Here is a 21,689-nt window from a genome sequence, read left to right on the forward strand (position 1 = left end):
GGCAACAAAGGAGTGGCTGAAGAAGAAGTGAGGCTTGAAACCTTAATGACTTGGAGAGGATCTGCACAGAGGAGTGGGACAAAATCCTTCCTGAGATGTGTGCAAACCTGGTGGCCAACTACAAGAAATGTCTGAATTATGTGATTGCAACAAGGGTTTTGCCATCAAGTACGGTTTTGCGAAGGGGTCAAATATTTATTTCACTCATTGCAAATCAATTTATATAATAATTGTTCTGACAGCTACAGAATACAATAGCTGGCAGGGAAGATTCCTCCAAGCTGCAATTAATTTAGAACTTTTTTGAAATGCGTTTTTCTGGATATTTTTGTTCGGTCTTTCGCTGTTAAAATAAACCTACCATTAAAATGATAGACTGATCATTTCTTTGTCAGTGGGCAAACATACAAAATCAGCAGGGGATCAAATAATTTTTGCCTCACTGTAAACCGCTAAAATATTTACCTTTTTTATTTTACATGAAATTCCACTTCAAGAGGTGTTCAACCCAAAACCAAAAATGTATTCTATTGCAACTCACCGATCATTATATGTGGTGGCATTGGTTTTCTTTTCTTAAGCTTTTTTTCCCCACTCACCGGGTGATCTGGCCAGTAACACCCCCCCTGTATTAGAGTGCCCCCACTCTGGATGAATGAGAACAGTGGGCACCTTTTTGGATAGCAGCATTGTCAGTCTAGGGGAAGGGGAGTGTTAGATGCACTAGCAGATATAAATACACTAACACATTAAAGCCAAACTGCAGTGAATACTTTAAAAGCAGTTACAGCATAAATAAAGGTTTTACATAAAATAAGATGATCATTGTAAGCACCCCACCTGTGTTAAGGGTTGGTTTTATCTCAGTAACTGAGCCATTCTGCTGGAGAGCTTGTTTAACTTTTTTGGGGGCACCCCAAGACACATGCATGTTTTTCCATCGGTGAAGAATTGATGTTCGCCCTCAACTCAATTGTTTGCCAGCTTATTGTCTATATTGACATTAGGTTAAAATGTTGGTAAATTGTTTTCTCTTTCATTGAAGGACACAGCTTCCTCTTCATTATCCATGACCAAACAGGGTTTTCTAGCCATACTTACTGGAGACTTCTCTGCTATAAGTCTCCAGGCATTCTGCCTATTGTCTTCAGGAGTTTGGATGTGATTTTTAGTGGGATGACACTTCAGTCTCCATAGATGCCCAGTTTGCCTGGAACAGTTGTGGGGGGGGTCTCTTTTCTATGGTGGTGACGGCATCCATCTCTATGGACTGACAAATCCTTACCCTTCGCTGGATAGTGGTCACTCTGGATGCCAGCCTGTTCGGCTGGGTTGGAGTCCTGCGATAGGACTTGGCCTATGGTCAATGGACTCCAGTGGAAGCTCAGCTGCTCATCACAGTCCTGGAGTTTCGAGCAATCAGGCTGGCACTCGCACATTAAATGGATCACTTAAAGGGTCCACCAATTTGGATGCAATGGGACAACGCCAATGTGGTGGCTTATGTCACTGATCGGGGAGGTGCTGGCAGTATTGCAGGAGCGTTGGAAGTGTTTCACATCCTATCATTGGCAAAAAGATTTGTTCCAGCTCTGTCCGCCGTACACATGCCAGATGTCAAACTGGCGGTGGCCTATCTCAGCCATCAGGCACTGGATGGGGGGTAGTGTTCCATCAGTTTTGTCTTTGCTGGGGGACACCGGACATGGATCTTTAAGCGTCCTTCCTCCACGGAAGGTTCCAAGGTTCGAAGCATGATTGTTGGATGCTCTGCTGGTGCAGTGGGATCAGTACAATCTCACCTACTGCTTTTTGCCCCTCAGACGGATGCTTTGCCTGCTGCGCAGAATGGGGAATACCGGGCCTGCTTGTGGCTCCGAACTGGTCCGCAATCCATGATGCGCTGACGTGGTGCGATTTTGCAGAATCTTCCTGGCAGCTGCCTCTTCGGAAGGACCTTCGGTCCCAAGGACAGATTTTTCCACCCTGCTTTACTGTCGCTGGCTTCGACGGCATGGCTATGTATGTATATGTATATTATGGAGTATTATTTACCGTTAGTTTTAATGTCTCTATTGATGCAATATCTTGCGGGCAGCATTTCTGGCTGGTCTAGTATGATTTTCAGACTTTCAGTATAGCTCATAGCTTAACAAAGGAGTGTGCATGCTCTGAAACGCGTCGCACTGAAACCTGGGATCTGTGATGTCAGCACCGCTTAGCTGTCCTTGCTACGCTGCGTTCCACTTAGATACTGGACTTTTCAAGCAGACTTCCCCCTCTGACTTGTGATACTGGCAGGCTTTCCTCCCACCACTGCAACGCTCAGAGCCATGCTCCGAGTACTGGTATCACCAGGTGACTACCTCCTCCGGCTCCTGATATTTCCACCTGCCGCTGCTGCACTCCCCTCAGGTGTCAGATTTCTGCTTGAATGATGTCATTGTCCTTCCCTCAGTGTGTCGCTTCCTAAGTGCGTGTTCTTGCACTCCTTGGATGTGGTTCACACAATTCGCGTGTACCCCTGTGATGGCGACCTTCCAGAGACCCGATTCTCTGTGATCAGACAGTCCAAGGAAAGGCATGGCAGCCTCTTCTGGCACTATTTCCTGTTGGTTTCGGCAGACTATTGTGCAGGCATATGTCATTAAGGGGCGGGAATGTCTCTTCCCCGTGATGGCGCACTCTAACATCCGGTGCCTGTCCCTCAAGTTTGCAACGTTTTTATACAGTTATGTTAGGTATCCTTCGATGCTAGTTTTGAAGTTTTGTAGGTGGCTGTTATCGGACTCTTGGGCGCCCCATTGGGGTGGTTCAGATTGTTGGCATGTTGCCCTGGATTTTTCTCCATCGGTTGGTTTGCCCACCCCTCGTTGTGGCACTGCTTTGGGTCATCCCTGTTTGGTCAGGGATAATGATGATGAGGCTGTGTCCATAAATAATTAATAAATAAGTAAGCGAAAAATTAGATTTTTTTTTTTTTCTGAGTTCATTGTCAGACACAACACCCACCCCTCCATGGAGTTTTCTCCTTTTGATGCTGTTTGTGACTGACTGGAGACGTATAGCTGAGAGGGAGTTTTATGCCCTGAGAGGACTGCCCATTGGGGGGGTGCCGAGTTTTTTCTACTTAGTGTCCTAGTCCTGTAGGTGGGGCTATAAAACCCGTTTGGTCATATATAATGAAGAAGGTTCTGAGTCTGTCAATGAAAAAGGGACGTTATGGTGAGTAACAAAAAATCCAGTTTTCATAGGCAACCAAGTGCAAGACCTCAGGCATATATAAACCTCTCTTCAGTTTATTGAATAATATGTATTTCAACCATCTGTGTGGCTTTAACGCTGAAGAAAATTTAATTTTGGAATTTAAATTTATTTTTTTCCCCCCAGAGAGAATTCATTGATGTGAATCAACTCTCTTTCGTCCATGATCTTGGACCAAAGGGCATGTAAGTTCTTAGTTTATACAGCTGTTTTATGACACATCACTGCTTTTCCCATGGAAGTTGGAGAACACTTATGGAAGATTTTTGGGACTGGGTAGAGCAAAGAATCCATATTTACAGTCTACAATTCCCTTGGGGTCTATGCAAAACACTGCGTATAATAATAAAGAAAAAGTTAATGCGAAACTGATACGGTACTTTATTGCATTACACTCTAAAAAGGTACCTTCTATAAATTGTATCTATATAAAAATCACATTTTGAGAATCAAAACACCTGTCAATGCTCAAATGTTCACACCCTCCACCACCCCAATCACAGTTTCATTAACTTTCCAGTAGCCATTTGTTTGAAAACAGCTTGAGCGTTTGTTTTTTTATCTGTCCATGAGTGTGTAGGGACCTGTTTACACCAGCTTCAGTAAAATAAATAAAATAACATTCCCTCTGTTATATGTTTAAAGTAGGCCTCTGTGAATTGAAATATGAGAGCCTAGTATGACATTGACCTAGAATATGAATGCAGAAAGTGTCAGCCTACATGCTGGTTTCTGATTTGTTTTACTCAGCCAAAACACCCCTGGACAGCCCTGGAGCCTGCACCCTTAAAACTTAAGTCCCTTAGATCATTGACCTTCACAAACACACTTGGCCTGCAGTTTTCTATTTTTAGAGGAGCAAAAAAAGCTAAATCATCTCAGTTGGTGATTAAGACTATGAAAGGTGCCTGGCAGAATCTAAGCCCCCGTACACATGGTCGGATATTCCGACAACAAAATCCGTTTGATTTTTTCCGACGGATTTTGTCCTAAACTGGTGTTGCATACACACGGTCGAACAAAGTTGTTGGAAAATCCAATAGTTCGGCACATGATGACATTCCTTGATTGCGACGGGACTACATTGCGGCTAGTAGCCAATAGCTTTAGTGTCGTAATTTGATCTGAGCATGCGTGGCACTTTGTTCGATCGGAATTCTCTACAAACGATTGGAAAAAGTCAGATCGGATTTTGTTGACGGAAAATTTGAGGTCCTGCTCTCAAATTTTTTCCGTCGGAAATTCCTACAGAAAAAGTCCAATAGAGCCCACACACGATCAGATTTTTTGACAATATAATCTGATCGGACCTTTTCCGTCGGAAATTCTGACAGTCTGTACAGGGCATAAAGAGGATCCTGCTTTTTTGGCTTGGGGTCTGAGATCTCCTCCACTTGTGACTGCAGCCTTAAATCAAAGGAGTATATTTCATTATTTGGTGCTGTCCTGAAATGGAAGAAATATATTTCCTTGGTAATATGGTGACATTGCATACAGCATGATTCTTTCCATTGCGGTGTGGGCTTTGTTTCATTTTTAGTCTGGTTAAAAAAAGACACTAGTCCAGCTAGTTCAAATAAAAAGGGGAAAACAGAAAAAAATAAAACAACATTTTTTTTTTATAATCCTATATCCACAGTTGATCCAAAGAAAGGCAAAATTTTTTTTAAATAAACCCAGCGAATCATGATTCAGTTTGCTCCAGTGGAGGAAAAAATTCCTTCCTGATCCCCCCCCAAGAGGGGATGGATGGGCCTGCACTTTACGGGTTCCATTGACCAAATTTTGGTTTGCTATTAAAAACTATTTTACAGATCCCAGAGAACCCCATCTAAGAATGAATCAGGTTATCTTTGACTTCTTATTTTTGTAACTTGATTAGGCTGTCCCTAATAGCCATATGCTCTATGAGCTCATAAGGGAATCATGACCTATAATTTGCTATAATTTGCAATAAGGGGGCTTATTGCTTATATAATGGAGAGTAGCCAACTTGGTATGCCACTTAGCTCATGTCTTTGAAACATTATAAAAATGAATCTTAAGACATTCCTCCTTATGTACATGATCATTTTTTAATGATGATTTTTTTTGTGTTATTTAGAGAAGGCATGATCCAGAAGAGATCTGGAGGTCACAGAATTCCAGGCCTAAATTGTTGTGGACAAAGAAGTGTTTGCTACCGATGGTCAAAAAGGTATTGTGAGTCTTTATGTGGAAAAAGTGCTTAAATGAGAAGCTTACCATTTAAAAAATGAGACTGTGGGTGCAGGGAGAAGATCCCCGGCCTGCTGTAGCAACTGGGACTTGGAGGGGTGGGGGAAGGGGGTTGTGGGAAGAGGGTGTACATGTTACACCCTAAATATGAGTATAACCTGTTATTAAAGGTGAAGTTATCCTTTAAAGTAGAATTCCAGCTTTCCTATCACTTTAAATAATTCAAACCAAGTTGGCCAAAGCAAACTATTTCTGTTCATGATGTAGGCGTTAACTGCATACAGTAAGTAGTGCTGTGTTCTGGCAGCAATACAGGCGACTTCTTAACTGCTGCCAGGATTTTGATCAGCATACAAATACAAGGCTTCCTCTGAGTGGCTTAGGTAGAGAGGTTGGAGGATTTTGTCACTATTTCCACCTCAGCCAAACAGAGTAAGCTTTGTATTCATTGGTTAAAATACAAGGCTTCTAAATGGGGGGGGGGGGGGGGGGGGCGCATTCAGTCTGATGTTAAAAAAAAAAAATTCTAATGGCAGATAGGAATTCAACCATACTGCTGTTGCAGCACTTTAAACGTTCCTTTGGGCCAGGGTGGCCCAAACAAATGTAAAGTGATAGGAAAGCTGGAATTCTACTTAACATCTTCAAGCAAATTTAATTTTCTTTCATTATATTGTCATCATTTTCTTTGTAAACTTTTTATAGCCAGTTGGCAATCCGATTATAAATCCCTTTTATGTACCTTTTATTTCTCAGGTGGCTGGTTGTGAAAGACTCTTTCCTTATGTACATGAAGACCGACAATGGTTCCATTTCCTTTGTTCTTTTGGTTGATAAGGAGTTTAACATAAAGATTGGAAAGAAGGACACTGAGACTGAGTACGGATTGCGAATAGACACTCTTTCCAGGTGAGCTTCACATGACAAAATAAGAATGCACTGCATTCTGTTTCATTGTAGCGCATATATTTCTTGCACTATAATCCCAGATATTTAAATTGTTAGATACAGTTCTTTATTTCATATAATGCATATAAATGGCAACATAGCTCATGCAGTGGAAATCCATATAATTCCTTTGAAGACCTAGGCCAAAAAATATAGGCACTTCCTGTTAGTGGCATAGTATTTTGTGCAACAAGTCAATGCAGAAAACTGTAATCTATTGCTATATGCAGTATTCATATCAGCCAGAATCCATCTTTAAAGCAGAACTCCGGGATCAGCAAAAAATCCCCCATTAGTACACCCCCCTACACAAAACACTAAACAGTTATTACAGTTGTAAAATTCCTTATCATTGAAGAGAAAAGTCCAATTGAATTTTTAGGAAGTGCTCTCTGTAATTCAAAAAAATTCAGCACGTATTCTGCCAAGGAGGAGTTGTTAGAACAGTGATTACATCATATCCTCTCCTCTCTCTCTAACTACACTTCCCATTATGCTTCGGGAATTGTACTGAATGTGGGAGGTACATGAGGCCTGTCAACAAGCCCACTTCAACATAAATCATACCCCTCATTCTGCAGCCAGCCATACTACTCAGTAACACACAGCAGGATAGGTAGGTTACAGCCTTATAAATGAAAAGCATGTTTGTGCTCTCCAGCTGTAGCAGGAGATAAACAAACATATTGTCCTTACTTGCTTTATGTAATCATTACTGAACTGTAGGTCTCTGCGGTCTCATCAGTGCCCATAAGTACGGTCTCAACATAATCAGTGCCCATAGGTGCAGAGCGGGGATAATTAGTGGGTGGCGTGGAGGGGGGGGCGTATTAGGGGCATGGAGGAGAGGAAACCACCTCCAGGGGCTGCGAGACCCCTCTGCCCACTACAACGAGCGGAGATGGAAGTAGACGTCCCTGCTTTCTATAGGGAACTACAAGTGGGCTGTGACGAGACCGCTGGCTGGTAGTACATGAGGAATAGCAGCCAGCGGTCTTACAAACAGGAAATCACAGGGAAGTAAGGTTTTTTTCATCGATTATCATTGTACTACTACAGAGGAACTACAGAGCTCAGAAGAACATGGATGGCATAGTCATGAAGGTAGGAGATCAGCAACAAAGACATGTAAAAAGCTGTGTTTTCCAAGAGTTCTGCTTTAATGTTTAGAGCAGTTGGGGCAAAGATATCTTATTTATAAATGTTTGCAGTGGGTTACATCAATTGGCACTTTATTTATGGCCTATTGGAAAAAAAGGCCTTAGTGACTTGAGCTAATGCTACATGCACATTGCTTCTGTAGCTTGCCATAACACTTTAGTTTTCTTTTCTACATGTAACTACTAACTTTAAAATCCTGGAAAAATTCTGAATGTGCCTAGGCTGTAGCTTTAGTTCTTGAAAGTAATTTCTAGGGCCCATCATTACTCTTTGAGGCAATGCCTAAATATTGAAAAGTTTAAAGCATACATAATTGTTTTTCCAAACGGAGAAGTATGATAGAATGCAGGGGTGCCGCCACCCCCCCCCCCCCAATCCACGGACAAATGGATTCAAATTGGAGTGTTTTTGTTTTGTTTTTGGAGCATGTGATTAGAGCCAGACACTCTAATGGGCTTCAAAAAAGGGTGGGCTCGGGTCGCAGAGCGTCGGGTGGATTGTTTGCCACCCTCCCCAATAAATATACCACCAGCCTCCACTGATAAAATGGTTGAGATGGATTGTGTATATTGTAGTTGCTTGACTGAAAATGATCATGTGCATGCCATTAAATAGTTTTGTCATGGACTTAGTGTAACTCCTTTTGTATTAATTCACTTGCGATTTTTGCACATTGCAAGGGTTTTAACAAACTTTATTCCAGACTTCTAATTTTTTCATGTTCTAGAAATTAGCTGTTTGTGTCACCATGTGCTATGTCATTTCCACAATGATTCCTGAATGGGAAGACCTGTGTTCATTTCATTTATAACCACCCAAACAAAAAGTGTTCTGATCATAAAAGTTGCAGTTTCTACATTCCACTATTAAGCAAGCCTTAAAGCGGTTCTTCACCCTAAAGGGGAAGTTCCGCTAGTATTATCCCTCCCCCCTCCGGTGCCACAATCTGCACCTTTCAGGGGGAAGGGGGGTGCAGTTACCTGAATAATCCAGGTAACTGCACCCACTTCCGGCCAGACCGCCGCAGACCCCCGCATCGCTCCGCCCCCCCCGTTGTGTTCTGGGAAACACACAGTTTCCAGAGACACAGCGGGGGACCATAAGAGAAGCGCAGCGCGACTTGCGCATGCGCAGTAGGGAACCGGGCAGTGAAGCCCTCATGCTTCACTTCCCAATTCCCTGACAGAGGATGGCGCTGGTGGCTGCAGCGAGACGAGCGATCGCCGACATCGCTGGAACCTGGGACTGGCTTTTAATATTTTTTTTTTTAGGTGCAGCTCCTCTTTAAGCTCCATTCGCACCATTCACAAAAACGACAGTGTTTTTTTTTTTTTTTTTTTTTTTTTTTTTTTTTTTTTTTTTTACACAAGATATTCCCAGCAGACGCAACGAAGGATGCCAATGCTACTGCCAAAAAGGCAGTTAAGTCCACTCCTGAGACTGCCGGTAGGAGTCATTCCTCCCGTTGTTTAATTGGCTTGGGCAATTAGATTCTTTAGCAGAAACTGATCCCACCTTCCACTTGCTGTCAGGAACAGACCTGATTAGGAAGCGCAACGCAGTAAAACTATTCTGGCTCTGGCCCTCAACATATCCCGTCACATTTGGCGATGGGAGAAGCCATTTCTGACCGGCCAAATTGTCAGAGCAGATCTTACAGAATTTAGCACTATCTAAATAACTACTATTTTCTCCCCCACCATAGCCAATAGATGAACGACTCATTCATTCGACCTACATGTTAGATCAATAATGTAGAAACACTTTGTTGCTATTTACATATCAGCCCGAGCAGCAGCCTATAAGTGCCACTGTACCCTGTAAACCGATATGCTTGTAAATGTTGCAAAAACATTTACATGCTTACATCATTAATTGCACTCCAATATAAAGCTTGAGATGCAGTTTTTCCTATGCTGCAAAATGCAGCACAAATTAATTCTGCAAGACACGGATGTGTATGGGCCCATAGACTTCATTAGCGCTGCTTTTAAATGCGTACAAAACGGAACACTGCCCGTATCTGAATGCAGAGTTTTCATCATTTGTGTGAATGAGCTTTTAGAGTATTTCAAAAAATGTCATTACTATAGCAGGGTACATTTTTACTCTGATCTTGGTGAAGAGGTCTGAAAAAAAAAAAAAAATCAGTGAGCCAATCACACATGCAGGACATTTCTGATGGCATTCCTTTTCCAGCTATATACAGAAGGCCTGCAGGTTGTCATATTGCATTGCATTTTTTGACCATTTTAGAAAATTGTGACTACAAATTTGAAATTGAACAATCCCTTTGTAACAGCAATACATTATAAAATCACTTGTATAATAGCTATATTAACCAAAAGTGGAGTTTTCCTTTGAAGAAAGCACTGATATCCTAAGTGGAGGCAAAGCTTGTAGAGATGTTTAGCAATGTTAAAAACTAACTTTATACCCACGTCACCATTTAGTGTTCTAAATATTCTAAACTATGCACTTCTAGACAGCATATTTTATATTCATGCAAATTGACATTTGAATAGCCTGAAGGCTGCTTTTTAGCAAAAAAACATTTGCCATTAGGCACGTGTGTAATCATTATAGTTTCCCTTTAATGGCAGAAGAAGCAGGAGAAATAAAACAAGTAATATTCGTCCATGTTAAGTGCATACATTTTAGGCCTCGTTTAGATGGTTGCTGGCACCCATACTGAATGCAGTAGGGCATTTGTTTTGGTGTCCGCATCCACACCCAACTGCCTGCAGGCAGCAGACTATGAAGGTGGACATGGCTGCATGGACACAGCTGCATGTGAAAATTTAAAAGCCATGCGTGTACTTGGCTGGCCTGTGACAGGTACTCGGATGGCCTGTGAAAACTGAAAAAATTACAAACTTCAAAAAACTCACCATGCCTCATACTAAATACCTTTAACCGTCTACTTTTCAAAAAGAGGTCACTTGGGGGGGGGCATGGGTTTATTTGTACTTTCCTGACATTCTCAAAAAATGAGAGAGGCCGTCGGTGCATCAGGTGTGATCAGGTCTGATCAATTTTCAATGATTTGCACCATAACTTGTAGACTCTAACTTTCACAGAGACCAAATAATATCCAATAATTTGGGTTATTTTTACCAAAGATTTAGCAGTATCAATTTTGGGCCAAATTTATGAACAAAAAAGACTTATTTGCAAAATTTTATCATAGAAACTATAAAGTGTTTTTTTTTTTTTTTTTTTTTTTTTTTTTAATTTTGCTCTTTTTTCACTTATGTCGCAAAAAATAAAAAACCCAGTGGTGAATAAATACCACCAAAAGAAAGATCCATTTGTATGAAAAAAAATTATAAAACTTGTGTCTGGGTACAGTGTTGCATGACTGAGTAATTGGCATTCAAAGTGTGAGAGCGCTGAAAGCTAAAAATTGGTCTGGGAAGGAAGGGTGTAAAAATGTCCTGTATTGAAGTGGTTAAAATTTTGATCAGGGCCATTTGGGTGATTTCTGTTATTATGGTTTGAAAAGGAGCCCAACAACTATGTGATGATAAAACAGCTTCATATTATCACTATCCTATAAATAAGAGGGTTTTTTTTGTTTTGTTTTTTGCATGATCAGTCATATTTTAAATATTAATGCCAAAAGTTCAATTTCTGCCAAGGAATGCAAACTTTTGAGCACAACTGCTGTGTGCCTGGAGTTCTTTTTTTTTTTTTTTTGTAATGTATGTATGGAAAGTGATTTTTGGAGTATTTTGTTACCCTTGGTTTTTATTTTTGTTTTGTAGATCTTTAATCTTGAAATGTAACAGCTACAGACATGCCCGCTGGTGGGGACAGGCTATTGAAGAATTTGTTAGAAAGCATGGTAAAAACTTCCTTACAGCTCACAGATTTGGTTCCTATGCTGCTGTCCAGAAAAACACACTCTGCAAATGGTAGGTACCCAGTAATTTGTCTACAACTGATATTTTTTTGAAGCTTAGTACATTAGTGGAAGTACTCTTGTACTCTTACCATTCAATCCTGTGTAAACAGGATTGAATGGTAAACTATAGATCCTTGAACCAAGAATTTCTCGCTCATCTGTCAGAATGCATGGGTGTATGTAGTGTGAAATGAATGTGGGAGGAAGCTGAGCTAACAGACCTTATTTTGCAAACAAGTCTGTTCTTTACATTTACTGAAATTCCAGTTTAATTCTGTTGAATTCTGGAAAATTATCATTTGTATCCACTCATATGGCTCATGTCCAAGGGGGCTGTTTCTTTGCATCTAATGAGTTTGTATCGAAATATCAAATGCATGTCAAAAAAACCTCATTGAGGCATGATGTGCAGTTTCTATAGAAACATTGAAGTAGCTAAATGGAAAATTTGTATCCAATCAGATACAGTTGCCGTTTGGGTATACAATAGTTGAAGAGGGAGATTTGTCCACCTGTGCTATATAGCAGGGGTGGAGGAATCGGCTGTATTTTATTTATTTTTTGTTTAACCACTTAACAACCGGCCCATAGCCGAATGACGGCTACAGGGCAGTTGTTTAACTGGGGCGCGCACTCGAGAGCATCCGTGACCACCGGGTCCACAGGACCTAGCGCATCACAGATCACGGTAAACGGCCGCTTACCACGTGATCGCTCCGTCAAATGACGGAGTGATCACTTGTAAACCAACCGGCGTCATGTTATGACACCGGTTCCTCCCTCCCCCTCTCTGTACCGATCGGTACAGTGGAGGGGGAAGAGATCGGTGTCGGCAGCGATGTGGGCTGCATCTGCAGTGCTCACATTGCTGCTCACCGAAATTTAACCCCTCAATTCCCTGCCAATACTCTGCAATGCCCGCCAACACTCTGCAATGCCCGCCAATACTCTGCAATGCCCGCCAATACCCTGCAATGCCCGCCAATACCCGCCAATGCATACCCGCCAATGCATACCCGCCAATACTCTGCAATACCCTGCCATACCCGGAGATACCCTGCAATACCCAGCCATAGACATCCCCCCCCCCTCCCGCCGCCCTCTGGTGCTTCTACCGACTCGCCAATACGATCAAAGCCAGAATCTTTTTTTTTTTTTTCATTTTTTTTTTTTATTTCAGGCTTCCCAGCTTAGAGGTGAGATGTGGAGTCTTATTGACCCCATATCTCACTGTAAAGAGGACATGTCCTGCCATATTCCTATTACAAGGGATTTTTACATTCTTTGTAATAGGAATAAAAGTGATCAAAAAATTTATTTTTGGGGGGAAAAAAATGTCAAACTAAAATAAATAAAGTAAAATGAACAATAAGAATAAGACAGCGCCCCTGTCCCCATGTGCTCGCATGCAGAAGCGAACGCATACGTAAGTCCCGCCCACACATGAAACCGGTGTTCAAACCACACATGTGAGATATCGCTGTGAACGTTAGAGCGAGAGCAATAATTCTAGCCCTAGACCTCCTTTGTAACTCAAAACATGTAACCAGTAAAAAAAAATTCAAGCGTCGCCTATGGGGATTTTTAAGTAGCGACGTTTGGCGCCATTCCACGAGCGTGTGCAGTTTTGAAGAGTGACATGTTAGGTATCTATTTACTTGGCGTAACTTCATCTTTCACATTATGCATTGGGCTAACTTTACTGTGTTTTTTTTTTTTTTTTTTTTTTTAAGCACAAAATTGTTTTTTTTTTCCAAAAAAAAGCATTCGAAAAATTGCTGTGAGATAAAAATACCGTGCGAGATAAAAAGTTGCAACGACCACCATTGTATTCTCCAGGTTGTTTGCTAAAAAAACATATATAATGTTTTGGGATTCTATGTAATTTTCTAGCAAATAAATTATGATTTTTACATGTAGGAGAGAAATGTCAGAATTGTCCTGGGTGCTTCAGAACGCCTGATGGTGCTCCCTGCATGTTGGGCCTCTGTATGTGGCCACACTGTGTAAAAGTCTCACACATGTGGTATCGCCGTACTCATATAGGTCCAGTGTTGCATGACTGAGTAATTGTCATTCAAAATGTGAGAGCACCGAAAGCTGAAATTTGGTCTGGTTATTAAGGGTGTTTAAGTGCCCAGTGGTCAAGTGGTTAACCTGTGGTCTAATTCATTCTTTATGCTTTATCTTTATTGATGGATGGAAAATTGGCCAGTTCTGCAAGGACTGGCTGAATTGTGATCCATCTATGGCCATTACTACTCGAGAGAAGTCAATCAAATGATCGGCTTCTCGTAAATGGGAATGCTGGAAAGTTTTCCTTTTTAATCAGATCCATAGCCAGTCAGCACACTGCCTGTTGTCAGGCTACAGTAAGACAGCAGGGAGGATGCCGCTATCCGCCTTGAATGTGTGGATGGGGGAATCTGTTTCTTTTTGACCCCAAATCTCATATTTAAGAGGTCCTGTCAGGCTTTTTTATTACAAGGGATGTTTACATTCCTTGTAATAGGAATAAAAGTGACACATTTTTTTTTAGAAGAACAGTGTAAAAATAAAAACTATAAGGTAAAATTTTTTAAACACGCCTTGTCCCGCTGAGCTTGCGCTCAGAAGCGAACGCATACGTGAGTAGCGCCCATGTATCAAAACTGTGTTCAAATTACACATGTGAGGTATAGCCACGATCGGTAGAGTGAGAGCAATAATTCTATCCCTAGACCTCCTCTAACTCAAAACATGCAACCTGTAGAATTTTTTTAACCAGCGCCTATGGAGATTTTTAAGGATAAAAGTTTGTCGCCATTACATGAGCAGGCACAATTTTGAAGCGTGACATGTTGGGTATTTACTTGACGTAACATTATCTTTCACAATATTAAAAAAATTGGGCTAACTTTACTGTTATCTTATTTTTTTTTATTTAAAAAGTGCATTTTTTCCAAAAACAATGCACTTGTAAGACCGCTGCGCAAATACGGTGTGACAAAGTATTGCAACAGCTGCTATTTTATTCTCTAGGGTGTTAGAAAATATATGTTTTAATTTTAACTTGTAAACAAATCTCAGAGGCTCAGTCCTTAAGTGGTTAAAAAAAATGGCCTCTGCAAAGGCAGTCAGGAGCCAATTCCAGTCCCAAGGACACAAGAGTGGCCTGGCATGTGGGACTATCTATGTTAAACACTGTTTGAGGTATAAACCAAGGTGTGAGCAACAATGGCCTGTGGAAAAAATGGCTAGGGACAGACTCTACTCCTTAACGGTACTTAAGGCCAATATTCTTTCCACTACTGATTGGAGAAAGAAAATAATTTCCCTCCCACATATTTCTGTGGGTGCCACTGCCTGGCAAAATTATTTGCAAGTTCTGTAATTGAAGTTCCCTGAACCTGGCTTCCAGGGTTCAACAGTGCTGAGATACAGGACTTGCTATGTCAGTGTACCAAGCCCTCCTGGGCTAATTCGGCTTACACTATTATCAGTGTTACCACTTCCCGGATTCTTTGCAAAAGGTGTGGGAGAAGTGGAAACCGAGGGAAAGCGTTCAATAAGGGAGAACTGGTCCATCAGGTGTTACCAGTGCATCTGCCCCTATTGCCAGTGGAACTTTCGTTCCGGACACAACCTGTTCCTACTTGTAGAACTTGGAATCTAGTAGATACACCTGCAGAGTTCCCCCTGCCATTATTCTATACCTGGAATATGTACTAGTGATAGAGACAGCACTTGTCGTACTGTCTCAGACAGAATCTGGTTCACTTTCCTTAGCCACATGACTCCTGGTGCCGCCCTGATGGTAGATATACAGTTGTGCTCATAAGTTTACATACCCTGGCAAAATTGATCTCTTGGCCATTTTTCAGAGAATATGAATGAATAACACAAAAACATTTTTCACTCATGGCTAGTGTTTGGCCGAAGCCATTTACAGGTGGTCCCCGACTTATGAACGCCCGACTTATGAACCACTCCTACTTACGAACTGGGCATTGCGGGGACCCTCTGCCGTTCTGCGCGGACCATCTGCCATTCTGCACGGACCAGCTGCCGTTCTGCTCATGCGCAGACAGACGGACCCTCGTAAAATGTTGGAAATGTCCGTAATTTGCTGCACATGTGCCGAACGGCATTTGACAGAACATCGGAAATGTCCGTAATTGTCGTTCTGCGCATGCTCGGGCGACCTACAGACATTTCCAGATAACAAACAGGAGGAAAGTCCCTAACGGGTTTGTAACCCGGGGACCCCCTGTATTATCAATCAACTGTGCTTTACTCTTTTCAAATCCTAATCACAACAGAAACTACCCAAATGACCCTGATCAAAAGTTTACATACCTTGATGATTTTGGTCTGATAACATGCACACAAATTGACACAAAGGGGTTTGAATGGCTATTAAAGGTAACCATCCTCACCTGTGATCTGTTTGCTTGTAATTAGTGTATGTGTATAAAAGGTCAGTGAGTTTCTGGACTCCTGACAGACCCTTGCATCTTTCATCCAGTGCTACACTGACGTTTCTGGATTCTGAGTTATGGGAAAAGCAAAAGATTTGTCAAAGGATCTGTGGGAAAAGGTAGTTGAACTGTATAAAACTGGAAAGGGATATAAAAAGATATCCAAGGAATTGAGAATGGCAATCAGCAGTGTTCAAACTCTAATCAAGAAGAGAAAAATGAGAGGTTCTGTTGAAACCAAACCACGGTCAGGTAGGCCAACAAAAATTTCAGCCACAACTGCCAGGGAAAATTGTTCGGGATGCAAAGAAAAACCAACAAATAACTTCAGATGAAATGCAGGACTCTGAAAACATGTGGTGTGGCTGTTTCAAGATGCACAATAAGGAGGCACTTGAAAAATGGGCTGCATGGTCATGTCACCAGACAAAAGCCATTATTATGTAAATTCCACAAAGTATCCCACTTACAGTACGCCAAACAGCACAGAGACAAGCCTCAAACCTTCTGCCACAAAGTCATTTGGAGTGATGAGACCAAAATTGAGCTTTTTGGCCTCAAACATAAACACAACATTTAGAGAGGAGTCAACAAGGCCTATGATGAAAGGTACGGAGGTGGATCGTTGATGTTTTGGAGATGTGTGAGCTACAAAGGCACTGGAAATTTGGGCAAAATTGTTGGCAAGATGAATGTAGTATGTTATCAAAAAATCCTGGAGGAACATTTGCATTCATCGGCCAGGAAGCTGCGCATGGGAGGTACTTGGACATTCCAACATGATAATGATCCAAAACACAAGGCCAAGTTAACCTGTCATTGGCTATAGCAAAATAGTGAAGGTTCTGGAGTGGCCATCTCAGTCTCCTGACCTCAATATCATTGAGTCACTCTGGGGAGATCTCAAACGTGCAGTTCATGCAAGACAGCCCAAGAATTTACATGAACTGGAGGCTTTTTGCCAAGCAGAATGGGCAGCTTTACCATCTGAGAAGATAAAGATCCTCATCCACAAATCCCACAAAAGACTTCAAGCTGTCATTGATCTTAATGGGGGCAACACCGTATTAAGAACCTGGGGTATGCAAACCTTTGATGATTTTGGGTAGTTTCTGTTGCCATTATGATTTTAAAAAGAGTAAACACAGTTCATTGATAATAAATGGCTTCAGCCAAACATTAACCATGAGTGAAAGAAAAGTTTGTGGTGTTATTCATATTCTCTGAAAAATGGCCAAGAAATCATAAATTCTGCCAGGGTATGTAAACTTGTGCGCAACTGTATATGCCCCTGCAGAGGCATTTCCAGATTAAACCTGCTACTGGTTTGTTCCCACATCCAGAGCAAGGCGTACTGGCCCAAAGTTCCAAGATATCGAGGGGCAGTATTTTCTCCTGTGGCGAGAAAAAGTCCACTGACCTATAGCCACCTTCAAACTAACTGGAGTAGCTGGCATCAGTGTTTATTATCTTCCCAATCTCTTCTCCAGATTTCGAACCATCAACCACCAATTTTAATTCTGCGATACCCGGAGAATAGAGCCCTCTGGCAATCCAATGCCTGGATCTTCATGCTCCAGACAGAGAATGAGCCTTTACAAAAGACCTGAAGTAGGGCTATACATAGGTAATGTACCATGACCTAGATACAATTTTCTCCTGCAGAAATGTATCAAAGGAAAATCTGGAACAGACTGCCTCCTGAACAAAGATTGAGGTATAATTAAATTGGCACCCCTGCATTTTCAGCAAGCCCAACACTGGGGCTGGGAGCTTTGGGAACCCTCTGAGCTGTGGCCAGCCTGAAGAGCAGAGTTCCAAAAATAAAGACGACTTTGCACTACAATTGCAAAAAACCTTGAGCCTGTAAAAAAAAGTGGCACATGAAGAAGATATCTGTCATTGATGACTATGGCTTCCGAAATCTACCTCTTTGAGAGGTCAACACTAAATGGACAGAGCCTATCTGAAACTCAAGGATGTCCAGCAGCTTAAGATCTAAGCTAGACCTTATGTCCCCATTTGGTTTTGGGACTGCTACAAGTTGAGGTATTTTTTAATATTTTTTTTTTTTTAACCACTTGCCGCCCGCCCTATAGGCAAATGACGGTTGCAAAGTGGTTTCAAAATCTTGACTGGGCATCCTATGACCAGGGGCGGGGCACCGGGTCAATTGCCCCCTCAGAGAATTCCGCCAGCTGATGACAGCGCGGCCGGTTTCCGCGGGTGCAATCGCGGCCGGTTCCGCGGGTACCAGCGCGGCCGGTTTCCGCGGGTGCCAGCGCGGCCGGTTTCCGCGGGTGCCAGCGCGGCCGGTTTCCGCGGGTGCCAGCGCGGCCGGTTTCCGCGGGTGCCAGCGCAGCCAGTTCCGCGGGTGATTGCGCTGAGTGGACGGGTGAGGGGGGGGCAGCTGGGAAGCTTAGGAGAGTTGCTGGCCAATCAAGAAGCCAGCAGGCAGGGGAGCAGGGAGATGACATCATCTCTCACTACCCTGCATCCCTCCAGTTCCGCCCTCACTGTGCGGGAAGCTGTGTGCAGCAGAGAGATTACATCATCTCTCTGCTGCCTATCTTGACTCTGGACTCAACAAAAGAACACCTTAGCAGAAAAGTGACACAGTAGGTGACAATCCGCAATGTGTGGCAGGCTACGTGGCAAGTGGCAATCCGCAATGTGTGGCAGACTACGTGGCAAGTGGCAATCCGCAATGTGTGGCAGACTACGTGGCAATCCGCAATGTGTGGCAGGTGACGTGGCAAGTGGCAATCCACAATGTGTGTCAGGTGATGTGGCAAGTGGCAATCCACAATGTGTGGCAGGCAACGTGGCAATCCGCATCTGGTCTCAGGCGACGTGGCAAGTGACAATCCGCAATGTGTGGCAGGCTACGTGGCATGTGGCAATCCGCAATGTGTGGCAGGCAACGTGGCAAGTGACAATCCGCAATGTGTGGCAGGTGACGTGGCAAGTGACAATCCGCAATGTGTGGCAGGCAACGTGGCAAGTGACAATCCGCAATGTGTGGCAGGTGACGTGGCAATCCGCAATGTGTGGCAAGCGACGTGGCAAGTGACAATCCGCAATGTGTGGCAGGTGACGTGGCAAGTGACAATCCGCAATGTGTGGCAGGTGACGTGGCAAGTGACAATCCGCAATGTGGGGCAGGCTACGTGGCATGTGGCAATCTGCAATGTGTGGCAGGTGACGTGGCAAGTGCCAATCTGCAATGTGTGGCAGGTGACGTGGCAAGTGGCAATCTGCAATGTGTGGCAGGTGACGTGGCAAGTAACAATCCGCATTTGGTGGCAGGCAACATGGCAAATGACACCCTCTCACTGATTTTGCATTATGGTGAGTTGAACCATTTAATTTTATATTACTATGTTTTAATAGAAATAATGCGCTTCAATCATCCTGACACCATAACAATCATGGTGCCGTAATGATTGAAGCGCCAATACCAGCCATTTCCCATATAAATTGCCCCCAAAAAAACATATTTTATAGAAGTGCCCCTCCCGAGACTGGACTCTGGATCCGCCCCTGCCTATGACGTCCTCAGGATTTTGAGCCACTGCGTGCCCCCGGGGGCGCACATTGTGGCGATCGTTGTTGATGGAGACTCTTTACCACGTGATCAGCCGTGTCCAATCACGGCTGATCACAGTGTAAATAGGAAGAGCCGGTGATCGGCTTTTCTTCACTTGCATCTGTTAGACGTGAGTAGAGGAGAGCCGATCGGCTGCTCCTCTGACAGGGTGGGTCTGTGCTGATCGATTATCAGCGCAGCCCCCCCCAGGATGCCCACACTGGACCGCCAGGGACGCCACCAGACCACCAGGGATGCCCAGCACCAGGTATGCCACCCTAGACAAGGTATGCCAGTCAGTGCCCACAATGGATGCCAATCAGTGCCTACAATGGGCATCACTGATTGGCATGCATTATTGTTTGCCACTGATTGGCATCCATCAGTGCAAAACCATACAAAACAATGCCGTCTATCGGTGCCCATCCGTGCCACCTATCAGTGCCCATCCGTGCCACCTATCAGTGCCCATCCATGCCCACTATCAGTGCCCATCCATGCCCACTATCAGTGCCCATCCATGCCCACTATCAGTGCCCATCCATGCCCATCTGTGCCACTTATCCATGCCCATCTGTGCCACTTATCCATGCCCATCTGCGCCAGCTATCAGTGCCAATTTGTGCCACCTATTAGTGTCCATCCGTGGTGCCCATCAATGCCACTTCATTGGTGCCACCTAATCAGTGCCACCTCATCAGTGCAGCCCCATCAGTGCCTATCAGTGAAGGAGAAAATGTACTTACCGTATATACTCGAGTATAAGCCGAGATTTTCAGCCTCTTTTTTGAGGCTGAAAGTGCCCCCCTCGGCTTATACTCGAGTCATCGCTGTCTGTCTGCCCGATCAGCGTGTCGAGCAGACAGACAGCGGCCATTCTAGGATTCAAAGGCCGCGCCTCCGTCTCCGCCTTCGCCTGTGATAGGCGGAACACTGAATTTCCCAGCAGTCTGTGTTCCGCCTATCACGGACGTCCTCTCATCCTCGTCCGTAGTATGAGGATGAGCGGACGTCCATGATAGGCGGACCACTGACTGCTGGGAAATTGAGTGTTCCGCCTATCACGGACATCCGATAGGCGGAACACTCAATTTCCCAGCAGTCAGTGGGAAATTGAGTGTTCCGCCTATCACCGACGGAGGCGCGGCTTTTGAATCCTAGAATGGCCACCGACGAAGAGCTGCGGGACGGGCCGGGACGCAGGCCGGGACGGGACGCAGGCCGGGACGGGACGCAGGCCGGGACGGACACAGGCTGGACGGACACAGGCAGGCTGGACACAGGTAGGCTGCACGGACACACACACACACACACACACACACACACACACACACACACACACACACACACACACGGATGCATGCACACACAGGGATGGATGGACACACACACACACACACACACACACACACACACACACACACACGGATGCATGCACACACACAGGGATGGATGGACACACACACACACGGATGCATGGACACACACGGATGCATGGACACACACACACACACACGGATGCATGGACACACACAGGGATGGACGACACACAGGGATGGACAGGCATGTCTCACCCTCGGCTTATACACGCGTCAATAATTTTTTCCAGTTTTTTGGGGGTAAATTGGGGACCTCGGCTTATATTCGGGTCGGCCTATACTCGAGTATATACGGTATTTACAAAGTTTTGAAGCTGAAACAAAAAAAAAACACATTTTTTTTATTTCAAAAGTTTCGGTCTTTTTTTATTTGTTTAGCAAAAAATAAAAACCGTAGAGATGATCAAATACCACCAAAAGAAAGCTCTATTTGTGGGGAAAAAAAGGATAAAAAAATTATTTGGGTACAGTGTAGCATGACCGCGCAATTGTCATTCAAATTGCGACAGCGCTGAAAGCTCAAAATTGGTCTGGGCAGGAAGGTGTTTAAGTGCCCAATATTGAGGTGGTTAATAATGAGCCCATACCTCTGCTCCAAGAGTCAAATGCAAGACAAAAGACTGACGACTCTGTGGCAGATCCTTAAGGCCCAAAGAGGCATACCTAACCTAACAAGCTTCTGCTGGGTAAGGATGGAGCAAAACCACCTCAGAGACTGCCCCAAGATCTTCTGGCCTGAGATGCTCTAAAAATACAGCAGCCTC

At 43.6% G+C, this 21,689-nt stretch overlaps 1 protein-coding gene across 3 annotated transcripts in view; it reads left to right on the top strand.

The window, feature by feature from the left end:
- The window catches only part of PLD1 (phospholipase D1), a 355,357-nt gene that overhangs the window by 205,560 nt on the left and 128,108 nt on the right, over positions 1–21,689 (top strand). For all 3 annotated transcript variants that reach the window (XM_077487973.1, XM_077487974.1, XM_077487972.1), the window contains 4 exons: positions 3,391–3,449; positions 5,369–5,461; positions 6,238–6,390; positions 11,358–11,507. In XM_077487973.1, the coding sequence (XP_077344099.1) occupies positions 3,391–3,449; positions 5,369–5,461; positions 6,238–6,390; positions 11,358–11,507 (455 nt within the window). The remainder of the gene's footprint in view (positions 1–3,390; positions 3,450–5,368; positions 5,462–6,237; positions 6,391–11,357; positions 11,508–21,689) is intronic.

This window comes from Lithobates pipiens, unplaced genomic scaffold, assembly GCF_037356315.1.
Source record: "Lithobates pipiens isolate NorthernLeopardFrog02 unplaced genomic scaffold, aLitPip1_a1.2 Scaffold_18, whole genome shotgun sequence".
Classification (NCBI taxonomy): domain Eukaryota; kingdom Metazoa; phylum Chordata; class Amphibia; order Anura; family Ranidae; genus Lithobates; species Lithobates pipiens.